The sequence below is a fragment of the Rhinoderma darwinii genome, chromosome 2 (assembly GCF_050947455.1).
Source record: "Rhinoderma darwinii isolate aRhiDar2 chromosome 2, aRhiDar2.hap1, whole genome shotgun sequence".
NCBI lineage: Eukaryota > Metazoa > Chordata > Amphibia > Anura > Rhinodermatidae > Rhinoderma > Rhinoderma darwinii.
Genome location: NC_134688.1, coordinates 79,665,155 through 79,688,115, shown reverse-complemented (window position 1 = coordinate 79,688,115; position 22,961 = coordinate 79,665,155). Strand labels below are relative to the sequence as shown.

Below are 22,961 nucleotides of genomic sequence, written 5' to 3'. Positions count from 1 at the left end.
CAGCAAATCCGCATTAAAATCCACATGTAAAACATGCAGATTTAGCAGAGGATTCACTGCTGTCAAATTAATGGTGTAAAAATTGTTACATATCAATAGAATCCGTCATAACTGACCCCCGGGAGCCCCGCAGATTTAGTGAATGGAAGATGTGGAAATTGTGTCATTCACTTCTATATCGCTCCTAGATTGTAATAAGTGACCACCAGTATTATGACTGACAGTTTCAGGACCACCGTCATGTTCTTCATGGCGATATGTGGTGATATTCTCTGCGGTATTACATTACTGCAGTGTGAATATTGTCTGAAGTGGAAACTAATGAGAAAGTTTTATGTAATAAACGCTAGAAAGTGGTTGAGCTGCATATAAGAAGAGCGGTGATTGGTCAGTTCAGCAGCAGGGGAGCGGTGATTGGTCAGTTCAGAAGCAGGCTACACTGTGCTGATCTCTCCCAGCCATGCTGCAAGCCTTGTCTCTCTCTCTGGTTCTGAGCCTGGCGATCCAGTGGATCCTATGGGCTGTAGCAGCTGTGCTCCGCACTGAGAAGTTCTTTGACCTGGCAGGTAAGCGCACACGTCCCGGGCACAAGGCTGCTGTCTCCTATTACTCATCATTACCCGCACTCGGCGCCGGCACATTCTTCTAACCAACAGTCTTTTCCCCGCACGTCTATAGATCCACAATAACGCGGCAGTCTCCGCCTGATCTCCGGTGCCCCCACTTCTTCGGTCGTAACGCATTATATACATTGCCATTACTTAACCTGAATAGCTATGGCTGCCAGGGCACTGATCACGTGACTAACGCTTTCGCGTAACCTAGCAACCAAAGGCGGAGTTTGTTAAAGTTACATAAAGTTTATCGCGCATGTGCAGGAGTTCGCAGCTCATCTGTGTTTTGAGGTTGTGTCACCGTCCACACGTAGCGTAAATACTTCAAATTATCCGAAACTGATTTCTTTGTGGAAAATCTGCAGCATAATACAGTAGCAGCAAGTGGATGAGATCTGAATAGATCTCATCCACACACTGCGTAAAAAACCCACCGAAAAAATGTTCATAAATTGACCTGCAGTGCGTTTTTTAAATCCACAGCATATCCATGTATGCTGCGGAATCGCTGGTTTTGTGTCGCGGGTTTTCCCCATTGAATTCAATGAGGAGGTAAAACCTGCAAAAAAATACCAGATGTTGCAGTTTCTGCCACAATAATCGCAACTCAGAAAATCTATACTAAAGTCTATACTTAGCCCAGATCTCTCTGGTTCTGCGTCCAGCTTGGCCTCCAGGGATGACGTTGCATCCCATGTGACTGCTGCAGCCTATACGGATAAGGGCTTATTCAGACGAACGTGATATACGTCCGTGCAACGCGCGTGATTTTCAGGTGCGTCGCACGGACCTATATTAGTTTATGGGGCCGTACAGACAGTTGCGTGATTTTTACGCAGCGTGAGTCCGCTGCGTAAAAGTCACGACATGTCCGTTCTTTGTGCGTTTTTTGCTCATCACGCACCCATTGAAGTCAATGGGTGCGTGAAAATCACGCTTGTCACACGGAAGCACTTCCGTGGGACGCGCGTTATTCGCGCAGCGGCTGTAAAAGAATGAATGTAAACAGAAAAGCACCACGTGCTTTTCTGTTTCCAAACGGAGTGTCATAATGATGGCGGCTGCGCGAAAACCACGCGGCCGCGCATCCACATGAACATGACACACGGAGCTGTCAAGTACAAAGAAACCATACTTATCCATAGTCATTGCGATGCATCCCCATAAATATTTTTACTTCGTTTCTTTTTACAAGACTTATGGGGCTTTCATTTTCTACATCAGTTTAATTATTTCCATGTTTTTAATTTTTATTATCAGCAGACGACTCACTAAGGGCGGATTTACACGAATGTGTGCGTTTTGCGCGTGTGTCATGTTCATATGTATGCGCGGCTGTGTGCTTTTCGTGCAGCCGCCATCATTATGACACTCCGTTTGGATGTTTGTAAACAGAAAAGCACGTGGTGCTTTTCTCTTTACATTCATTCTTTTTCTGCTGTTGCGCGAATAACGCGCGTCCCACGGAAGTGCTTCCGTGTGCTGCGCGTGATTTTCAAGCACCCATTGACTTCAATGGGTGTGTGATGCGCGAAAAACACTGCAATATAGGACCTGTCGTGAGTTTTACGCAGCGGACTCATGCTGCGCAAAACTCACGGACAGTCTGCACTGCCCCATAGACTTGTATAGGTCCGTGCGACCCGCGTGAAAGCCACGCGGGTTGCACGGACGTATATCACGTTCGTGTAAATCCGCCCTAAAAATGTGAAAAAAAACACTTTTTGTGTAACTTTTTTTTAAATCTATCTATCTATCTATCTATCTATCAGATATAAAAAAAATGGTGACAGCACCCTGCAACACTAATGCCACCTAAACCACTAAATATAAATAGATATGCACTAAAGCTAAATCTACCTACAAATAGGGAGGTTCTTAGTGCACATTTTGATCAAAAAGTGTTAGCCCACCTGCCGCGACAAGGCGACCTCTGTAAGGTGGGAACCTACGCTGCACATACACCCAGAACTGGGACTAAGCCTACATATATACCTGGGGATGGTAGGATCCAGCATTGAACTGATTAAAATCACCCAGGGCAGAGTGGGAGGAGTGCAAGAACAACAAGTGGAGGCAGTCACTAACCCCACATATATGGATACCATAAACACAACAAAAATTGAACAGCACATTCCAACTAAATGATACAAAATGTATGCAGGTGCAAGAACACCCATGACTGCAGACATACAGCAGACATAAAAAAAAAAAAATCTATCTATCTATCTATCTATCTATCTATCTATCTATCTATCTATCTATCTATCTATCTATCTATCTATCTATCTATCTATCTATCTATCTATCTATCGATGAGCAGGGAAGCAGCACTCAGGTATAAAGGACTTTATTCACCAGAACATCAAATAGCAGCAGCGTTTCTCTCTCAATGAGAGTTTATTCAAGCAATAAAAACCCCACTGTGTACAGGAGCAGAGAGCTCAGTAAGGGTATGTGCACACGTAGTGACCAAAAACTTCTGAAAATACAGAGCTGTTTTCAAGGGAAAGCAGCCCCTGATTTTCAGACGTTTTTTGAGCAACTCGCATTTTTCGCTTCGTTTTTCGCGCCGTTTCCGCTGCGTTTTTTACGTCCGTTTTTGGAGCTGTTTTCATTGGAGTCTATGAGAAAACAGCTCCAAAAACGTCCAAAGACGTGTCCTGCTCTTCTTTTTATGAGGCGTAATTTTACGCGTCGTAATTGCCGTACGACGCGTAAAATTACGCGTCGTGGGAACAATACAGCGTTATACCCATAGAAAGTAATGGGCAGATGTTTGACAACGTATTTGAGACGTATTTTCAGACGTAAAACGAGGCAAAAAACGCCTCGTATACGTCTGAAAATAGGTCGTGTGAACCCAGCCTTACAATAGAAGTGATCAATTATCTAAAAAACCAGTATCACGGTACAATCTCAACAGGTAATGTATCAAGTAAACCTGTAAACCGTATAATAATAAAGTGCAATGTGTCATATTCCAAATTTTCATGTGTTCTAAGAACATAAGTTATTAAAACTCCAAAACTTGTTAAGTGCCTCATTAAGAAAACACGCATAGCGCTCACCATTCCGCATGACAAGCTGGACCCCGCATGGGATGTATACAGTGCATGGCGGCGTTCTTGCCGCTGCACTGCGCATGTCCACTGAACAAGACTGTTCATTGGGTACACCCAACCATGTGATCCGAGTCAGTTGGAACGCACAGGATATCGGGAGATTAAAAAAGTCTCGCCAATGCGTGGTGGTTCTTATATTACGTCACACACTCTAAAATCCAGCTCATGACAACTTAGGATACATATCCCCATGATGCCATATTGTTTCAGGGAATAAATGCCCATATTCTTTCAATACATGGGATTATTATTATCATGGGCATATCATGGGCATACCAAAACCTCTACCCTCATATGTATACATACAAGTGTCTGACACCATCCTTGTACCAATCAGTAAATTTGGGAATACAGTGGGGAAAGCTATCAATTAAAGACCCCTACTGTGTTTTAACACTGTCATAAATGACGAGGGACCATATTAGTGACCGAGTATATCGCCAAGGTCCCAACAGATGGGTATTTTGTCCCCAGGAAGGATGAGTCCAACAATATATGCTAGGCACATCTCCCCCACATCATAGTGGGACCCCCAAGCCACACCATGGCTATATCATCCATGGGGCTGCTATAGGAGGCCCGAAACCTGGGATCTCCAACCCCTATTCAGGCCTTCTAGAGCTAAAAACCTGGGTCACCCAACCACCACCCAGTTATCTTGCGCTGATTGTACATGACACAGTAAATACTCACAGTCTGAGAAAAAGGCAATGACACGGCTCCCCAAACCATCACTGACTGTAGAAACTTCACACTGGACCCCAAGCAACTTGGATTGATGCCTCTCCACTCTTTATCCAGACTCTGGGACCGAGATTTCACAATGAAATTGAAAATTTACTTTCATCTGAAAATAGGACTTTGAACACTGAGCAGCAGTATTGGTCCACTGTTAGGGCCTGTTCACATCACCGTTCGCTTTCCGTTCCGGGTTCTGTCGGAAGTTTCCGTCGGGTGAACCCCGCAACGGAAAGTGAAACCACAGCTTCCGTTTCAGTCACCATTGATATCAATGGTGACGGAAACATCGCTAATGGTTTCCGTTTGTCACCATTCCGGCAGGTTTCCGTTTTAACGACGGAATCAATAGCGGAGTACATACTTTATTTTGGTGGTGCTTTTTTTTTTTATTGTTCTTTATGTGACTATACTTTGTGACATAAAAAAAAACCTTGAAATATTTCAGCTTTCACACTTGACACTAGAGCAGTTACAAAAAGCTAATATTTCCTGTTCACTCTAGATCACTTGTCAGCTTTGCTGTATAGATGGGGACAGCATAAGTTGAGTCATCTCATTATCATTGGCAGGTGGATAATGACAGCTCTATTGTATTACTGGATGCCTACGTATGGCAGGATAGTAACACTTTAGGGCCCATTCACACGAATGTGAATCTCGTCCATGTGCTGTGCATGGAAATCACTCACAGCACACGGACCCATTGATTTAGATGGGGCCATTCACACATGCAGGAGTGAAAACCACGCACAGCACATGGATGCACATTTGTGTGCTGCGCGTGATTTGCGCATCAATTCCATTTAAAAAAAAAAGTGCTTTGCGAGTGCATGATGTCCCTCACAAAGCACAGATGCAATAAAGCAACGCACACGGACCAGATTTACGCGCGTTCTTTGCGCGTGTAAATCTGTCACGCTCCTGTGAATGTAGCCTTACACTATACGCAAGGATAGAGCTCTCACCCTGGTCTTTGACGGAGGGGCTGCACTCATCACTTCCTGGAGACTGTAATAATCTATGACATTTCTCTATCAATTGACTCTCATCCATTCCAGCTGCCATAAAGCGCACACCTCCTGCTGCACTGTCTATACCGACAATTCAGGAAAGACGTCTGTGTTTCCAATGTGGCCGCCACCCGGGGAAGTTTTTAAAAATAGACAATCGCTACATTAAAAAAATATATAATCAAGTTCATGAATTACAGATGACTTTCTTTTTAAAGGATACAGGGTAGTTTCTCCCTCACATATGTTGGCTTGCAAATGTTTATATGTTTTTATATATATATATATATATATATATATATATATATATATATATATATTAGTGTTTAGGTATAAAGGTGTTTTCCTTTTTTCTTTTGTATGGCTAATTGTTGGAACTTTCTAAATAGGTAGTGGAACATTTATACTCCTGTCACATCTTAGCCTCCGATGGACAGGAACAAAGTATTTTCGCCAGCAAGTCCAGACTGGCCTGATCACAGTATGGGGAGTACGGTAAGTGCACATATTAAAAAAATAAGTCACCTATAGGTGGCACTAGAGACAGTTTTCTTCCTTATTGAGGAGAGCTATTTTGCATAAATAAACACCAATAATTTGCTCTTTCTTTATTTAGTCTTGGTACATTTTTGTTCCTACGAATTCTTCGAGATGGCCATGACAGGAGATTTAATAAAGTGCGAGATAATCCAGGAACGTTTTTAGTATATTGGACACTGCAAGGTGAGTACAAAGATATCAATATACATGAAATTAGTGGAATATTGTTCTCATAGATAATTATGTTTTTGCGTTAGGTTGGGGCATGGGAAGGGGCTTTTCGAGGTGGCCGGTTCACCAGTGACTGGACGTTTATTGGTTAAAACTGTTGTCTGCAGTAGATAACCCCTCTCCATATACCCTATTTGAGCATATGTATATAATAAAGAGGTAGCAAGCACCTTTCTCACTGCTCATATTTAGGAAACACAGTAAGGGTATGTTCACACGCAGTGACCAAAAACGTCTGAAAATATGGAGCTGTTTTCAAGGGAAAATCGCTCCTCATTTTCAGCTATTTTTTAGCAACTCACGTTTTTCGCTGCGTTTTTGGAGCTGTTTTCAATAGTCTATGAAAAATGGCTCCAAAAACGTCCCAAGAAGTGTCCTGCACTTCTTTTGACGAGCCTTCATTTTACGCTCCGTATTTTGACAGCGACGCGTACAATTAAGGCTCGTGGGAACAGAACACCGTAAAACCCATTGAAAGCAATGGGCAGATGTTTGTAGGCGTACTAGGGGTGTTTTTTCAGGCGTAATTCTGAGTTTTCTGGTCCATATTTTTACTTCACTTCTCAACAATTTCGACCACCTTTTTCAATATGGCTGCAAGAGATCGAGAAAGGCACGACTCAAGATGAATGTCTATCTTTTAACACTACTTCCAATATTCTCTGCTGATTAATTCTTTGTAGTAGTCGACTTTCTGATACTGATCTCCAAATCAGCTTAGGCATATAGTGAAATGATGAAATTCTAACTGCCTGCAGCCACCACTAGAGGGAGCTTACTGCGTACCGTTTTATGCAGTAAGGTTCTAAGCTTCCACTAGCGGAGGCTGCCGGCAACTTGAATGTTCTTATTTAAAGAAGCACTTTTTTGTTAGCCAAGATGATCAGAAACTGGAAATCACACTTGGAGTCCAATCAATTATCTGATTCCAGGAGTATTTTTGTTTCCAGTAACTCCTTGAATTCTGGGCTTTGTAGCATCGTCTCCTCTTCTGTGCAGGCAGTGTTCCCTCTTGTAGCGTTACGCAAATTAATCTCACCCATCTGTTCCATGCAACAAGAAGTGGGTCGTGCTGTGACATGGTGACCCCTTCTTAGAACAGAAAGGCCAGTAAATCACAGGGGTCACCGTGCTGTCATGTGATCCAACGGAAGCCATAGAATCCAGATTTTTAACATAAAAAGGAACAATAAATCAAGGTAATATCCACATCATTAAACATTTTGGCTTTTTAATAAAAGGAAAAAGATCACTAGAGAACTTCTTTAACTATATGTCTGAGATTTACCGATCTGTATGAAACAAAATGGAGGTCCGACTGCTACGAAGATATATTAAGAAATTGATCAGCAACAAATTTTGGACATAATTAGATTAAAAGAAAACCAAAATGGCGCTCTAGTTAAAAAATGTACTTCCATTTAAGCCTCATTTCTCGTCCTTCAGCACAATGCAGAAACACCACTGAACAGAAGACCTGGCTCTTGGTAGACAAGTTGCTAGGGACATGCTGCCTGATAACCCCATTAAATAGACTACCCTTCACAAACCTACTAAGGGTGTGTTCACATCAGCACCGGCTTCCTTCATCTGTTCTGTTCAACCTTTCCGTCAGAGGAGCAGATGAACGGAAAGCCAAACGGAAACTATCACTACTGTTTGCATTATCATTGATTTCCATGGATTTTTTTTCTTTTTCATTTGGTATCCGTTTTCCTTAGTTCCGCTAGGTTGCCGTTTTTTTTTTTACGAAAACAATAGCGTAGCCGACTACGCTATTGTTTCTGTGAAAAAAAAAAAAAAACCTAGTGGAACACAGGCAAACTGATACCAAATGAAAGAGAAATAAATGTAATTGAACATGTGAGATTTATCAATAGTGTTAAAGGGGTTATCCGGGGGCCAAAAATTGCATTGCATTAATATTTTTATGTAAAAAGAAATCTCTTACTAATGTACTTTAATTTAAAATTCGGTATTAAATTGTGCAGTACAAACCCGGTGAACTGTTTCTGGAAGTCCGGGAGCTTTTCTAACATCGACACGGCCCCACGTGACTGAGGGCTTGCTTCCTGTGCTGTTCATGTCGGCGTGTTATCAATGGCATGACCGAAGGGGCTGTCACATTGCCTATTGCTGGTGTCCCCGAGCAGAGCATCAGCTAGCGCTTTGCTCGGGACTACAACACTGCTCCTGACATGTGGTCAGTGACTTCAGGTATTTCCTATTGCTGGAGTTTTCGAGCAGAGCATCAGCTGATGCTCTGCTCGGGGACTCCAGTACTGCTGCCGACTTCACGGTCCATATATGGTCAGTGACTTCAGGGGTTTCCTAACGCTGAAGTCCCCGGGCAGAGCATCAGTATATACACCAAATATATACACATCTTAAATGAGCTCCTTTTTTCAGACACTTTTCAAAACTGTCATGATAGGTATAGAAACGTATAATGTATTTGGAGCATGCCATGAAATCCTAATTTGACTATAGTATAGTGTTTTGTGATCTTTAGACCTAAAGTGTGGATGACAGGAATAGGAGTCTTTAGTGACATCACAAGTACATACATTTTCATAAATTCTTCACATAATCCAATATCTGATATGTCTGTTTATTCTTCCCCAGGCATATGGCTATTTGTAACATTACTTCCATCTTTAATGTTAAACCTTGAGAAAAGAAACAAGCCATTGGGATTGACTGACTACTTGGGCTGGACTTTGTGGGCTGTTGGATTTCTCATACAAGCGGTTGCAGATCAGCAGAAGTGGAGTTTTAAAGCTGACCCTGATAATGCAGTGAGTGTTGTTTTGTAGTCCTGGCTCCGCGTGTTCATCCTTGACTGATGACCCTTTTTATTCTATACGTATATTTGTAGGTTGTAGATTTCTATGCAAAGCTGCACTGACCACTTATTGATATTCAGTATATTCTCCTTAGTTATATAGTTAACTATAAAAGTGAATTATGCAGCCATAGATATGTAATTAGGAGTGATATAAAAAAGCAATCATGAATTATAGATACTGCTTGAAGTAAAGTATTACAAGACGACTTCGCTAAAACAAGTAGCAGTGAAGATACAGGCACTCGAGCAGTGGAGAGGGGATCTGCTGCTTCACCTGTGATATACAGATGCTCATGTTGTGCAACTCCCATATAACAATTGGTTTTGCGGAGTCCAAACTTAATTTAGGAAGCGGAGATAATTGTATTAATCAATCCTCGTTTATCTAGCCTTTAAAGCATACCTATCATTAGAAGTAGTGGTATATGTGGAAGCTTTGTAATAAATTGTACTAGGAGAAAATGGCCTTTTTCACATCTTGAAACCTCTTGTAGATACTAGACATAGAGTAGGGGGATGCTGCAGCAGTATCTGTCCCTAAGTGGCTGTGTAAGACTCCTGCTGTGAGAGGGAAAGAGGGAGGAATCCTGTTAGTCTCTCTGCATCTGTATGAGACGAATGCGGTGATAGGGGAGGTAGGGCAGCAGGGGAGACATCTGATTGGCTCACAGCACAGCTCTGACTTTACACCGCTAAAAGCCTGCCCACTCAACAGCCATGGGCATATATCCATGGGGCTGACAAGAAACCGCTGTGTCCCGGCTGTCACCGTCAGTCCCATAGACTGTGAATGGAGTGGCTGGGTACATGCTTGTCCTCCGCTTCATTCAAGCTCCTCACTGCGATCGTACATTAAGGGGGGTATGCGAGTTCAGGACCCCTGTTCTAGTGATCGTGGGGGTTTCAGCGGTAGAGGTTCCCAACGGTCATACATTTATCACCTATCCTGTGGAAGGGTGATAAATGTTTTTTGGGGTAACCCCTGTAATAAATATCTGCATATTTAAACTGCAACTGAAGTAACATGACATTGTTATTTTTAATTCCATAGGGTAAATTTATCCAAACTGGTGTGTGGGCATACAGTCGTCATCCAAACTACCTGGGAGAGATCCTGCTTTGGAGCGGGCTGTTTCTTTCTGCCTCGTCTGTGCTGAGTGGTTATCAGTACCTAAGTGTTATATCCCCAATATTTGTGTGGTTCCTGCTCAATTATGTAAGTGGTGTTCCCTTTCTTGAGAGTCAGGCAATGAAAAGATGGGGAGAGGATCCAGCATATAAGAGCTACATCCAGCAAACACCTGTTCTCTGGCCATTGAAACTCTAACCTCTGCCACCAAAGGAGATCCAGATATTGTTGTTTCAATCTGTTTTTATACACAATGTCTATATATCGAAAAACATTTCTGGGGGTGTCTGCTTCTCCATCTCACCGCTTTTTTACATGTTCTATCTATCTATATCTATATATATATATATATATATATATATAATAAAGCCATTGACTAATACTGACAGTTCCACTTGAAAATCTTATCAACCCTTAGATGCATTGCAGTTTTGGTCTGGACATCAATATGACATTTGGGCAAGTAAATCATACCAGAATGACTGAAAAACATTCAAACTTTGGCCAGGCCTCCCCCTCCCCTCCCAGGTATAATCTGTAGTCAGATTATCTCAAGTGGAAATTTAAATTCCTCCTTGGATTGGTGGTCAATTTCTCCTTCCCCAAATATGCTGTGCAAAAAACCTAACCAAGTAATGAGAAATGAGCTATCACAGTGTTTGTTTGTATATGGTCCTTATCTACATTGTGCTATGTGCTCCACAAAATATTACAATATGCTTTTTGCATTGCAGCATCAAATATTTGTAAAAAAAGTTCCCACACAAGCAACCTTCATTGTGTATAAAATGTTTGAAGAACTTTTTAAGGAATTCGAACTATGAGTATAGGAGAGTAAAGGATACCATGTCCTCGTTTTGTATCTAGGTAGTGAGTTAGCTATTGATGCTGTATACTTGTGAAGGAACGTGTGTCCGTATCGTGAATCAATGGCATAACAACTCCTAGTGTGCTGGGGGCAAAACATCTGTCAGGAGAAAAATCTAATGAAGATAATGGAACAGTGATCTATGCAATGAAGACTATGTACATTCATGGATTTTGAATGCTTTAAAGTGTAGCTAAACGTTTGACAAACTTCTGACTTGTCAGAAGTTTGGATTGGTGGGGGTCCGAGCACTGAGACCCCCACCAATCGCTAGAACGAAGCAGCCGCTTTGTGTCTGTTCGGCTTTCTCCGTATCGGAGTACGGGCTCATAGACTTTCTATTGAGTCCGCACACAGATACATTTATTTCCCAAAAAAGCCGAAAAGACACGAAGCAGCTGCTTTGTTCTATCAATTGGTGGGGGTCTCAGTGCTTGGACCCCCACCAATTCAAACACTGACATGTCAGACATTTGTCAAACGTTTAGCTACACTTTAAGTGCTGTGGTAAAGCCTGACCCATTGTGCCGTACCGGAAGTCAAGTCTTTTACATTATTTATGGCAAATTATACATTCTTGCAGATTAACGTTCTTATCATTGCGAACTGATACTAAGGCTGCTTTTCGATGTTCGTAATATTGGGCGCATTCTAATGTCTGTATTACTGTCACATTACCTGGGCCTCCCGCAGTTATACTGAAACAGCTTAGATCACCATATGCGCCCATATTACAGCGGTCTGAAAACTGCCTTAGGCTGGGTTCACACGACCTATTTTCAGACATAAACGAGGCGTATTATGCCTCGTTTTACGCCTGAAAATAGGGCTGCAATACGTCGGCAAACATCTGCCCATTCATTTGAATGGGTTTGCTGACGTATTGTGCAGACCTGTAATTTACGCGTCGTCGTTTGACATCTGTCAAACGACGACGCGTAAATGGACTGCCTCGGCAAAGAAGTGCAGGGCACTTCTTTGTCACGTAATTTGAGCTGTTCTTCATTGAACTCAATGAAGCATAGCTCAAGATTTACGAGCGTCTCAGACGGCTCGCAAAATGCGAGGAGCATTTACGTGTGAAACGAGGCAGCTGTTTTCTCTTGAAAACAGTCTGCCTTTTCACACGTAAATGACAGCTAGCGTGTGAACATACCCTTAGGTCTCATGCGCTGCTGTATTAAAGATCTGTTGCACTTCTCAGTAGTATGGAGCCTATAGACTGCTAATATGGGTCCATACTGTAGCTCCATGCACCTCTGGTGTTCTACAGAGGCACTTTTGTTTTTTCATATAAATCTGTGCGAAAACAAAATCGTGGCATGCAGCGTCAGCTGTTGTATTACACAGGTATTCTCCCCTAAACGCATTACTTTTGGGGGAGAATACAGGGGCCATATGGGGCACAGGGTGTGCCTACTGGTCCATAATGTGCAGCTATAGAGGGTCTATGTATTCTGAGGAGCAGGTCACTCCCTACATGTACACAAATCTTATTTTACAACCTGATCTAATTATTGGGTCAAGAAATTAAATGATCAAGGGCTGCGCAGCTTCCTGAAGATACAGACTGACATTTATAGAGGCAGTGTCGTAGAATAGGAGCAAATGGATTAAAAGGGGTTTTCTGGGATTTACAAAAAAGTAGAATATTGGCTAAAAACGGTATAGAAAACTATTACAATAACTTACAAACTCTGCCCCATTTTCAAGCAATTGGTCTGCTCAGTCCTTCACTGCTGTCTGTATACAATCTCGCGAGATGATGTGTCGTCCATAGCATAACCGTATTAGGACAGCCAATCACTGCTCGCTGGGGTGACATTTTATCCATGACCACCTGCAATTTTCATGTGTACTGGGTCTTCACTATGGGCCAAAAAACAAGATGGGGTCTGATCCCTATTCTTAATATATACAGCTACCACACGGAGTTATGAATAACCCCTATAATCAAGGTCTGTGGACAGCTGTCTGACATCCTCTATGGACCCTGTAATGGTTGCCATCTTTGGAAACCCAGCAGAAAGCTTAATAAAATATAAAGTGACACGAGAATTACTTTAATTTGCAGCCGTGTTTTGATTGTAGGGAATATGCTCTTTAAGCAATGCGTATAAATCTAGTTGGATTTGGCTGTTCTCTCTAACACTCCTGTACTAAATATTTCAATTCATCTAAATGGACAGTTAAAGCCTGTTGGCATTTTCTTCTGATGCACATGTGGTAAATGATTTACATCAATTGTACTAAAGGCTAAAAATGGAGAAGATGGGATAATGCAAACTTAAATGACTGCATCTGTTTGTCAGGGGCTTTAGAGAAGTTTTCTGCTAATGGTGCTGAGCTCATGCCAAATTGATGGGTTTTTGGCTCCTATTTCTGCAATACAGGCCAGAGGTTAGACTTCAATCTGTGATTATCAGCACAAAGAAAATTGTGACATTCACGATCATCACATCTGTTCTGCAAGGATCGCCTCCATTTGTAGAGATTGCAGAAACAGGTCTGCAGCCCTATAGCTAGTTTATTAATCTAGTGTATAATTTATGCTATTTTTTTATGCAGCACCCATTACCCAGTGTAGTAAACACTAGATCGGTAACCGGTCTCTCCAGCTGTTGTGACACCGTCTCAGAATGTTTCCAGACTCTGCTGTCTATAGACGTTCCTAGGCATTAAAAAAAATAATCTGATGCCTCGTGTACACAGCAGAGCTGTACTAGGCCCCTGCGCCATATAATGCTATGTATGGCACCATATTACAGAGAGAGACTCTCCTCACCGAGAATATCTCAGATATGGCATCTGATGGAACATGCCACAAATTATTTTTGTTGCATTCATACAGATTTAAACTGAAAAAAAGATATGCCTTTTTATGTAATCGGTGGCATATGGAGGTGAAGCAGGGTGCCATAGAAGTCCATGGGTGTAGTGTTAGGAGGGTATGTTGACACGGCCAATTTTCGGCCGTAAACGCCCGAAAAATTGGAGGCAGAACGCCTCCAAACATCTGACCATTGATTTCAATAGGAAAAACGGCCATGAAAAAAAGTGCAGGTCACTTCTTGGGAAGTTTTTGGAGCCGTCTTTCATAGACTATTGAAAATATCTGCAAAAACGGCCGCGAAAAACGTGATTGGCTTAAACGACATCTGAAAATCAGGAGCTGTTTTCCCTTGAACAGCAGGACATGCTCTACTCTTGTCGGAATGGAACCATCAAAAAACCTGAAGTGTGCATGGCCCCATTGAAATGAATGGATCAGGGTGCTAGCCGTCAAAACAAACCGCTAGCACCCTGAAGGAAAAACCAGAAGTGGGCATGGGGCCTAAAATGAAGCCTTCACCAAGTAAACTGATCTAAGTAGATATCACGAAGACTGATAGATAGATAGATATATATATATATATATATATATATATATAGTATGAATCACATTGTATAATGTATGAAATATTGGCAAATGGATACAAGTAAGAGGTGACTCTTCAAGGGTAAATAGATTATCATAAAGCATTATAAAAGAGAAGTGCATTAGAAATGAATAAATAAACTTTCAATTGAAAGCAAAGTATATTAATGCACTCTTGGGGAAAAAAAATCATTTTATTGAGTTAGGAATATTTTCAAGAAAAATAATTACTTTATCTCTCGGCACTAATAAGTCTCAAAAACTGTGTTGTACTCGGCTATCCCTGGCAGTCCCATAGAGAATGAATAGAGCAGCAGCACTTCTGCATGACCTGCGGCCATGTTCATACTTGGGAACCCCGTTCTCTGGATCAGTAGGACCCCCAACAATCAAACACCTGTGGACATATGAGAAGTTGTTTTGGCGGGACAATCCAAAAGAAATGCTGCAGGTCTGTTGTGCTAAACAAGTCAATCTTCTATCAACGCAATATTTCCAGGGCTGCGTCGCACCGATACGGAGGATTAATTACGGCGGTATCCAACATTTGTACCTTAAGGCTGGATTCACACGAGCACATTACGTCCGTAATTGACGGAAGTATTTCGGCCGCAAGTCCCGGACCGAACACAGTGCAGGGAGCCGGGCTCCTAGCATCATAGTTATGTACGACGCTAGGAGTCCCTGCCTCTCCGTGGAACTACTGTCCCGTACTGAAAACATGATTACAGTACAGGACAGTTGTCCTGCAGAGAGGCAGGGACTCCTAGCGTCGTACATAACTATGATGCTAGGAACCCGGCTCCCTGCACTGTGTTCGGTCCGGGACTTGCGGCCGAAATACTTCCGTCAATTACGGATGTAATGTGCTTGCGTGAATCCAGCCTTACATAGGAATTAGGGAGGCCAAGTTAATACTTTGAACTCCATGTCATGTTCCTTAAACTTTTCCTGAATGGACTGGGATATATTAGGCACACAGTGAACAAACACCCGTGATGTGGACACACTTAGGACAACATAAAACCGCTTGCGCTGAAATGTATATGAAATACGCCTGCAAACAGCTTCCCATCGATTTCATTGGCAAATAGACTGTATATTTCATATGAGGCATATTTTTACACCGCTGAACTAAAAAAAAAAAACCTAGTCGAAAATACGGTTTGTAAAAAGGTAACGTCACTTCAAGCTAATTCATCACATTTCCAAGGGACATTTCAAAAGACGCCTCGAAAATACAGCTCACAATTGCTTTTAAAAATCAGCTCCAAAAAACACCACATGCTGCTTTCCCTTGAAATGCGCTTCACATTTGTCAGCCTGAACATTTAATGTATGAACAGATGAAAATAAGTTGGTTTTTTTCTGGATGCAATTTCTTATGGCTAAGTAAAATATCCCTGGGTTCACACGCACTATTTACGGACGTAGTTCAGGTGTTTCACGCCTGGAATTACGGCCGAAAATAGTGCTTGAAAGTGTCGGCAAACATCTGCCCATTCATTTGAATGGGTTTTTTACGATGTACTGTGCCGACGGTCATTTTTTTTATGCGCCGCTGTCAAAAGACGGCGCGTAAAAAAAAAAAGACGCCCGCGTCAAAGAAGTGCCGGTCACTTCTTGGGACGTAATTGGAGCCATCTTACATTGAATCCATAGAAAAACAGCTCCAATTACGTCCATAATGGACGCTGCGAAAAACACCTGCACTTGCCATTACGTCTGAAATTCTGGAGCTGTTTTCACCGTAACGGACGTGCACGTGTGAACATACCCTAACAGTTATGGCCTCCCATACACAAGGTGCTACATTTGTGACCTTCTGAAGACAAGTCAAAAAAGGAGTGTGAAAAATGAAATGGGATGGAGGCATCCCTCAAACACTCCACCCTAAAATAGACGTCTGCTCGTTCTGTATGGGGACTTAAAGAAATGAAAATAGATAAAGAAATGCAAATCTATGCACATACGATTAAACTGAAAATTTTTATTCAATCTGATGTAGAGTCCGATTTTATATAGCCTTGAAAAAGTAGATACACACTTTAAAGAGAACCTTTCACCTCTCCATACATGTGCAGCATGTAATGGGAAGGGCTGCATAAACCCTGGGGCACTTTACATATTTTTTCTAACTGCCTCCGCTATTTATATATCGGTGTCGTTATATTTGAACAGTCAACAGGGTGTGTACTGTCAAGGGGGCGTGTTACTATGGCTGTCACACTGTCCAATCAGATATGACACGCCCCCTTGCCAGTTCGGCAGACAAAGTAGACTGATCTCTCACAGGAGCTGAGAGCATGCATGCGCTCTCCTCTCCACAGCTCTGTCCGTAGCAGAGACACGCCCCCTTGCCTGTTCAGGTGAACAAAAATGCAATCGCACATTCTCTCATGCTGTGGCACTGTCCAGATCTGATTGGACAGTGTCACAGCCATAGAAACACACCCCGTTGACTGTTTAGGGGGTTATTTAAATATCGGCCGCCAAATATAACAGCACCGATATCTTAATAACGGAGGCAGGTAGAATTTTTTTTTTAAAGTGCCCCAGGGTTTGTGCAGCCCTCCCCATTACATGCTGCACTCATGTTGCCAATTTGTCCTGCTGTTCTTTGTCCAGCTCCCTTGGTCAATCCTATGGCTATACTTGCAACTTTTCAGACCAGTCTCAAAAGATCTCCCTCAACCGCTCCAGATGCTTTTTAGGTTACTGAAGAGGTGACCATGTGCACACTTGACTCCTGCGGGTAAGCCTAAATCCAGTTTCCAGCCATATGATGAAGTACTACCATCAGCACCAATGGCACGGCCTGGGTATTTGGCCCAATTGAATTGTACTTAAAGGGAATGTGCCGCTAGAAATGTTTATTTTTAGTAACTATTTGAGTGGTTACACATTGTTTTAATTTTTTCACACGTCAGGAAATATAAATTAGATTCTAATTTATAATATAACATTTCCATGTGCTGGGCACTAGAGGGAGCAGTTCCCAAAATTGCAGCATGGTCAATGTGGTAAAGCAATCTCATTGCTTTATGCTGCAAATTTGGGGTAGACACACTCTCTAGTGTCCTCACACAATCCCCTCCTCCCTTGTTGTGGCTAGTGCCAGGAGGAGGGGTTTGAATCTTCAAAACCTCCGACACTGTGCCGCCGTTTTCTGAGCGACTGCAATGTAGGAAGATTAGATACAGTATAATACAAACATAATACCCACATCACCTACACAAACAGAAATTACCTGCTGCTGCCGCTTCCTCTCCTATTCCTTGCACCTTCGCTTTCTTGAACATATGGCTAGAAGCCATGGCCGGAAGTCATCATCCTACTGTCCGGTAGCGGCTTCCGGTCCACATCGAAAATGGCGCTGGATTTTGCTTTGCTAACGCCCTTCGTTTTGGTCTGTGTGGGAGTGGCGCATACCCTGAAGTGAATGTATCGGCTTCCATTTGCATTCTCTATGGGGATGTATTCCATCTCTGTATGGGTCGTTAATCAACACATACAGAGATGAAAAAAAAAATATGGCGGGGGGCGTGGCTTGCCGTGGACCGGACGCATCGCTGCAGAGCTCCTGATTACGCCGAGTGCAGACCGGGGATTACCCTCCTCTGACCGCGGACAGCGGCTCTCCGGTAGGTGTATCGACACCCCCGCACGGCCACGCTCGGATTCAGACCTCCCCGGCCTCACTGGGCCGCCGGACATCTTGCGGCCTAGCGACACGAGTGAAGCCGCGGCCTCGATTACTAGAGGCGCGGCGGCCGCGCATCAGAGATCCCCGCCCGGAGCACTCACCGGAGCCCCTCTAGGTCTGCCTGTCAGCCCTCCACCCTCGTCCTGGTGTGGAGGACTTGGAGAAGGCTGCTTTGCCAACCTTGTTTCGGCCGTGTCCCGCCGCTGGACTTGCGGCCTACCGCGGGAGAAGCCGCGGCCTCGATTTGGGCCTCCCCGCTCACGGACGAGCCCCCCCCCCAGTCCCCAGATAACGGACACCCCGCTGGAGGCCTCACAGGGGGAATCCTGGGCACCTGTGGCTGAGCTGACCTGGAGGTGAGAGGGGACCAGAATTAAACACCACCCTTCTGGCCTACTTATACCCTGCACCTGGCTGAGGGGGCCAGCTGCTGTAGCCAGCGTGCCCACACATATCAGGCCCTTAACTGCCATACCTGGGCCAGACCGGGAAACACAAGGGGCATCCTACGCATCTGCACCCTGCTCCACCTATATTGCACTGGAATATCCCTGCAGCTCCCCAGCACATTGCCATCTGGAACCATACTGTTATTGTCACTATACTATTATATGGATGGTACTAATTTCTGAGGAAGCCCTCTTGCCCACAGATTTGCACCTCTTGAGTAGGGGACATACCACCGTATCTATGCTGCATTAACTTGTCCACTCTTCTCGGATCGGCATCCAAAAAGCTTTACCATCAGCAATGAAACCTCCATAACCTTACACATGGTCTAACTACCTGATTCTACCTACCCGCAGACCTAGCTGCTTGTATGATGGTCAAGATTGGGCAACAAAAAGCAAGAGACGCTTCTGTACAGTCTAAAGCAACAAGTCTGGATAACTTTGTTAAAAAGCCTCAACTTCCAAACGCCAGAGATCACCTCTCCATTACCGCTGGACACGAGAAAGTCATGTCTGTTAAGGCCCAAGCTGCAAACGTAGCAGATGCTGACAGCGACATAGATGACACCGCGTCTACCAGGGACTTGCCCGTCTCCAGATCTTTTATTAGCAGGGTTCTGAACAAGGCACTAGAACCGGTCGTCAAAGAGCTAGGTGACATCAAACAAGAAGTCCGCCAGATTGGCAACAGAGTCGAGCAATTGGAGTCTACACAAGCCCACCTAATCCACCACGCAGAAGCTTCCACGTCCTCTTTTACCGCCTGTCAGACCCACCTGAACTCGGTCATGGACTGGCTGGAAGACCAAGACAACAGAGGGCGCCGTAATAACTTGCGCTTGAAGGGCGTATCTGAATCAATTCCGGACGAATCCTTGTATACCTCGATCAAACAAATTTTCGTTAAAATACTTGGCGACAGCTACCGGGATGAAATCAACATGGAAAGGGTTCACAGGGCTCTACGAGCCAGACCTAAGCCCCAAGAGCCTCCACGTGACGTTATTTGCCGCCTTTTTAGCTCAAAAGTCCGAGATGACATCTTGAAGCATTCGAGACTTTGTGATTCCCTCTTGTGGGAGGGTTCGAGGATCTCCGTCTACCAAGATCTGTCAAGAACCACGTTATCCAAACGTCAAATTCTGAAACCCTTCACGGAGGTCCTCCGACGCAACAACATCGCATACAGATGGCTTTTCCCCTTCGGCATCTCCTTCATGATTGAAGGTAGAAGATTCACAGTTCGGAAGCATGCGGACCTAGAGGTCGCACTGGTGGCCCTGAAAATTCCTGACCTGGAGGTTCCGGACTGGGCGGTGGTTCAGAACCTGTCCGACCTGCCGCCGTTGCCCCCTCACACACCCTGGGAAACCGCCAACCCACGCAAGACGAACAGGAATCGCAAAAGATCTGGGAAGCCGGCGCCTGAAAGATTCTCCATGGACACTACTTGAAGGATCTGGGAAATCGGCGCCTGACAGAGTCTCCATGGACACTACTTGAACCCCTCGATTTCCAGGAGCATGTATCCTTTTTCGTCCTTTTTCATAATAAGGCTCTTGTTTCCTTGTATACGCAGTTACGCACCGCCACTTTTTTGTAACCTCGTTATATGCAACCTGCGGGCTCACGCCCTTTCCAGAGTGATTTATAATGTTAGACCATTACATACTTAGCTTTAATGTTATTTTGAATGTTATCATTGCATAGCACTATCCCAAACCTACTATTTTGGTTTGCCGATCTGAAATGTACTGTTATTATGGTACATACTTTGCCTAACTCCAGGCTTTTATTTTGTTATATCATTTTGTTTTGTGATACCAGTTTTAAGCCTGTCTCTCCAAATTTTCGAGATGTTATTTGTACCCGCTGAGATACTGAAACTTCCATACAAGAAGGTGATGCCTCTATTTACTGTCCTCCAACTGTCTATCTCTCACCGCTATGTCACTTGGCCACCTGGTGGCGCTCTCCCTCTGTCTCCACCACTTATGCTCATCTATGACTAGTTCAGATATTTGTGTAACCTCCCTCAACACCAAAGGCCTGAATGGCCCCAGGAAAAGGAGTCAAATTTTAGCGCTCCTGAAAAAGGAGAGGGCTGACGTCATTCTTCTACAGGAAACCCACTTTAAACCCCAAAAACTACCCACGCTCACACACTACCACTACACAACCTGGTTCCATAGCACTCATCCTTCCTCCTCCTCCAAAGGGGTTAGCATAGCTTTTAAGAAGAATGTACCCTACATCCACTCAGTGTCTAAATCTGACCCAGAAGGTAGATTCCTTTTCATTAAAGGAACTCTTGCTGGCTCGCCCATCTCCTTTGCGAATCTATATGCTCCTAATCAGGGTCAGACCCAATGGTTAATTAAAACATTAAAGTTATTTAAAGAATTTGCAGAGGGACTTATGGTGGTGGGGGGAGATTTTAATGTTTCACTAGATCCCCTACTAGATACGTCCTCTGCCAGGTCACCCATTGCGCATTCTTCCCTCAAAAGAATTAGAAGCTGCCTCCAGCACCTGAACCTGATAGATGTCTGGCGACTACATTTCCCTACTACTAAAGATTACTCCTTTTATTCCCATGTCCATGGGTCCCACCATAGGATCGATTATCTCTTTATCTCCAGTAGACATCTACCTATGGCAACTGCCCCTCGCATAGGCTCGATAACCCTATCTGACCACGCCCCCATCTCCCTTAAAGGCATGGTGTTGCCCTAAAAACATGTTTTTTTTAAAAAAATTAAACATTTAGTGTGTGGGTGATTAAACATTGTTCAAATTTTTTTTTTTTTTTTGCACGAGTCCAGGAAATATTATAAATTATTTATAATTTATAATACTACCCATTTTTGGTCACTAGATGGAGCTGTTCCCAATGTTGCAGCATTGCAACATTGGGTTAAAAGCCCTCGCTCTAGTGAGCTCTCAGCATCCCCCCCTCCTTTATCCTGGCTAGTGCCGGGATAAACGAGGGGTTTGAACGGTCTAACCTCCTACACTGTGTGTCGCCATTTTTTGAGGTAACCCACAGTGTAGTAGGTTTACATACAGTAGTAAACACACACAAACACTAACATACATTGAAATGTCTTACCTGCTCCTGCCGCCGCGGCTCCCTCCGGTCCATCCGCTCCGTCTGCTGCCGCATGTGCACAAGTCCGGAAGCCGCGACCGGAAGTAGTAATATTACAGTCCGGCCGCGACTTCCGGTCCACAGGAAAATGGCGCCGGACGGCGCCAATTTCGAATAGGACTGTGTGGGAGCGGCGCATGCGCAGTTCCCACACAGACGCCGTACACGGACGTGAATGGGACGGGAGCCGTTCACAGTCCCTATGGGACTGTGGCTGCCGTACTCCATGTCTGTGTGTGTCGTTAATCGACACACACAGAAATGGAACAAAAAATGGCAGCCCCATAGGGAAGAAAAAGTGTAAAAATAAGAAACAGTAAAACACAAACACACAAATGAATATAAACGTTTTTATTACAGCACTAACATCTTTAACATATAAAAAAATTATTTGCCATGACACTGTTCCTTTAACCTCAACATGGAGAACCTGCCCCCCAAGGCGTGGACTTGGTCCTTGAATGAAACCCTTTTAGATGACCCCCGCAATGTAACTTCCCTATCTGCCCATCTTGTCGACTTCTTTCAGAGAAACGAAACTCCTGACATCTCAATACCAATTGTGTGGGAAACGCACAAAGCCTTCATCAGAGGGGAGCTCATTGCCCTTGGTGCTTATTTAAAAAAACAAAGAGGGAAGGAGCTCGACTCCATACTCTCGCAGATTTCTGCTCTTGAGAGAGTGGGTAAACGCTCACAAGCGCTTGAGATACAGGGGAATTTGAGTGACTTACGGAAGAAGTTGAAGGATTTACTTAATATTAAGTCAGCAAAAATTTATCAGCGCTGCTCTTTCAAATTTTATGCGCACGGGGATAGAGGCTCCAAAGTCATGACCAAACTTCTTAAAAAACGTACGGAACTGTCCTTTATCAAAGACATCAAGACCTCCTCTGGTTCTCTATCTTCTGATACTGGAGATATAACAAGGGAGTTCTTGCAATACTATACATCCTTATACAACTTGCCCGAACCGTCGGACTCGCACGCTCTCACGGAACAATTTCTCCAGCATATAAATCTTCCCTCCCTCACGGACGTAGATAGAGACGCTCTCACTCAGCCCTTTACATTAGACGAACTGTCCAAAGTTCTTTCATCCATACCCAATGGTAAAAGTCCTGGACC

The 22,961-nt window shown here is 43.7% G+C and overlaps 1 protein-coding gene across 1 annotated transcript; it reads left to right on the top strand.

Moving 5' to 3' along the window:
- The first annotated feature begins 407 nt into the window (after positions 1-407).
- LOC142742251 (uncharacterized) lies at positions 408-13,167 on the top strand. The gene is made up of 5 exons (XM_075851811.1): positions 408-566; positions 5,880-5,985; positions 6,107-6,213; positions 8,887-9,059; positions 10,161-13,167. The coding sequence occupies exons 1-5, from the start codon at positions 461-463 to the stop codon at positions 10,434-10,436; spliced, it is 768 nt and encodes a 255-aa protein (XP_075707926.1). The 5' UTR covers positions 408-460; the 3' UTR covers positions 10,437-13,167.
- Positions 13,168-22,961: the final 9,794 nt, after the last annotated feature.

Excerpts from the sequence above, each read along its gene's own strand:
- LOC142742251 (XM_075851811.1), top strand. The coding sequence starts at position 461 with ATGCTGCAAGCCTTGTCTCTCTCTCTGGTTCTGAGCCTGGCGATCCAG. Across the intron at positions 5,986-6,106 it reads ATCACAGTATGGGGAGTACG|TCTTGGTACATTTTTGTTCC; the intron begins GTAAGTGCACAT and ends TTCTTTATTTAG. Across the intron at positions 6,214-8,886 it reads AGTATATTGGACACTGCAAG|GCATATGGCTATTTGTAACA; the intron begins GTGAGTACAAAG and ends ATTCTTCCCCAG.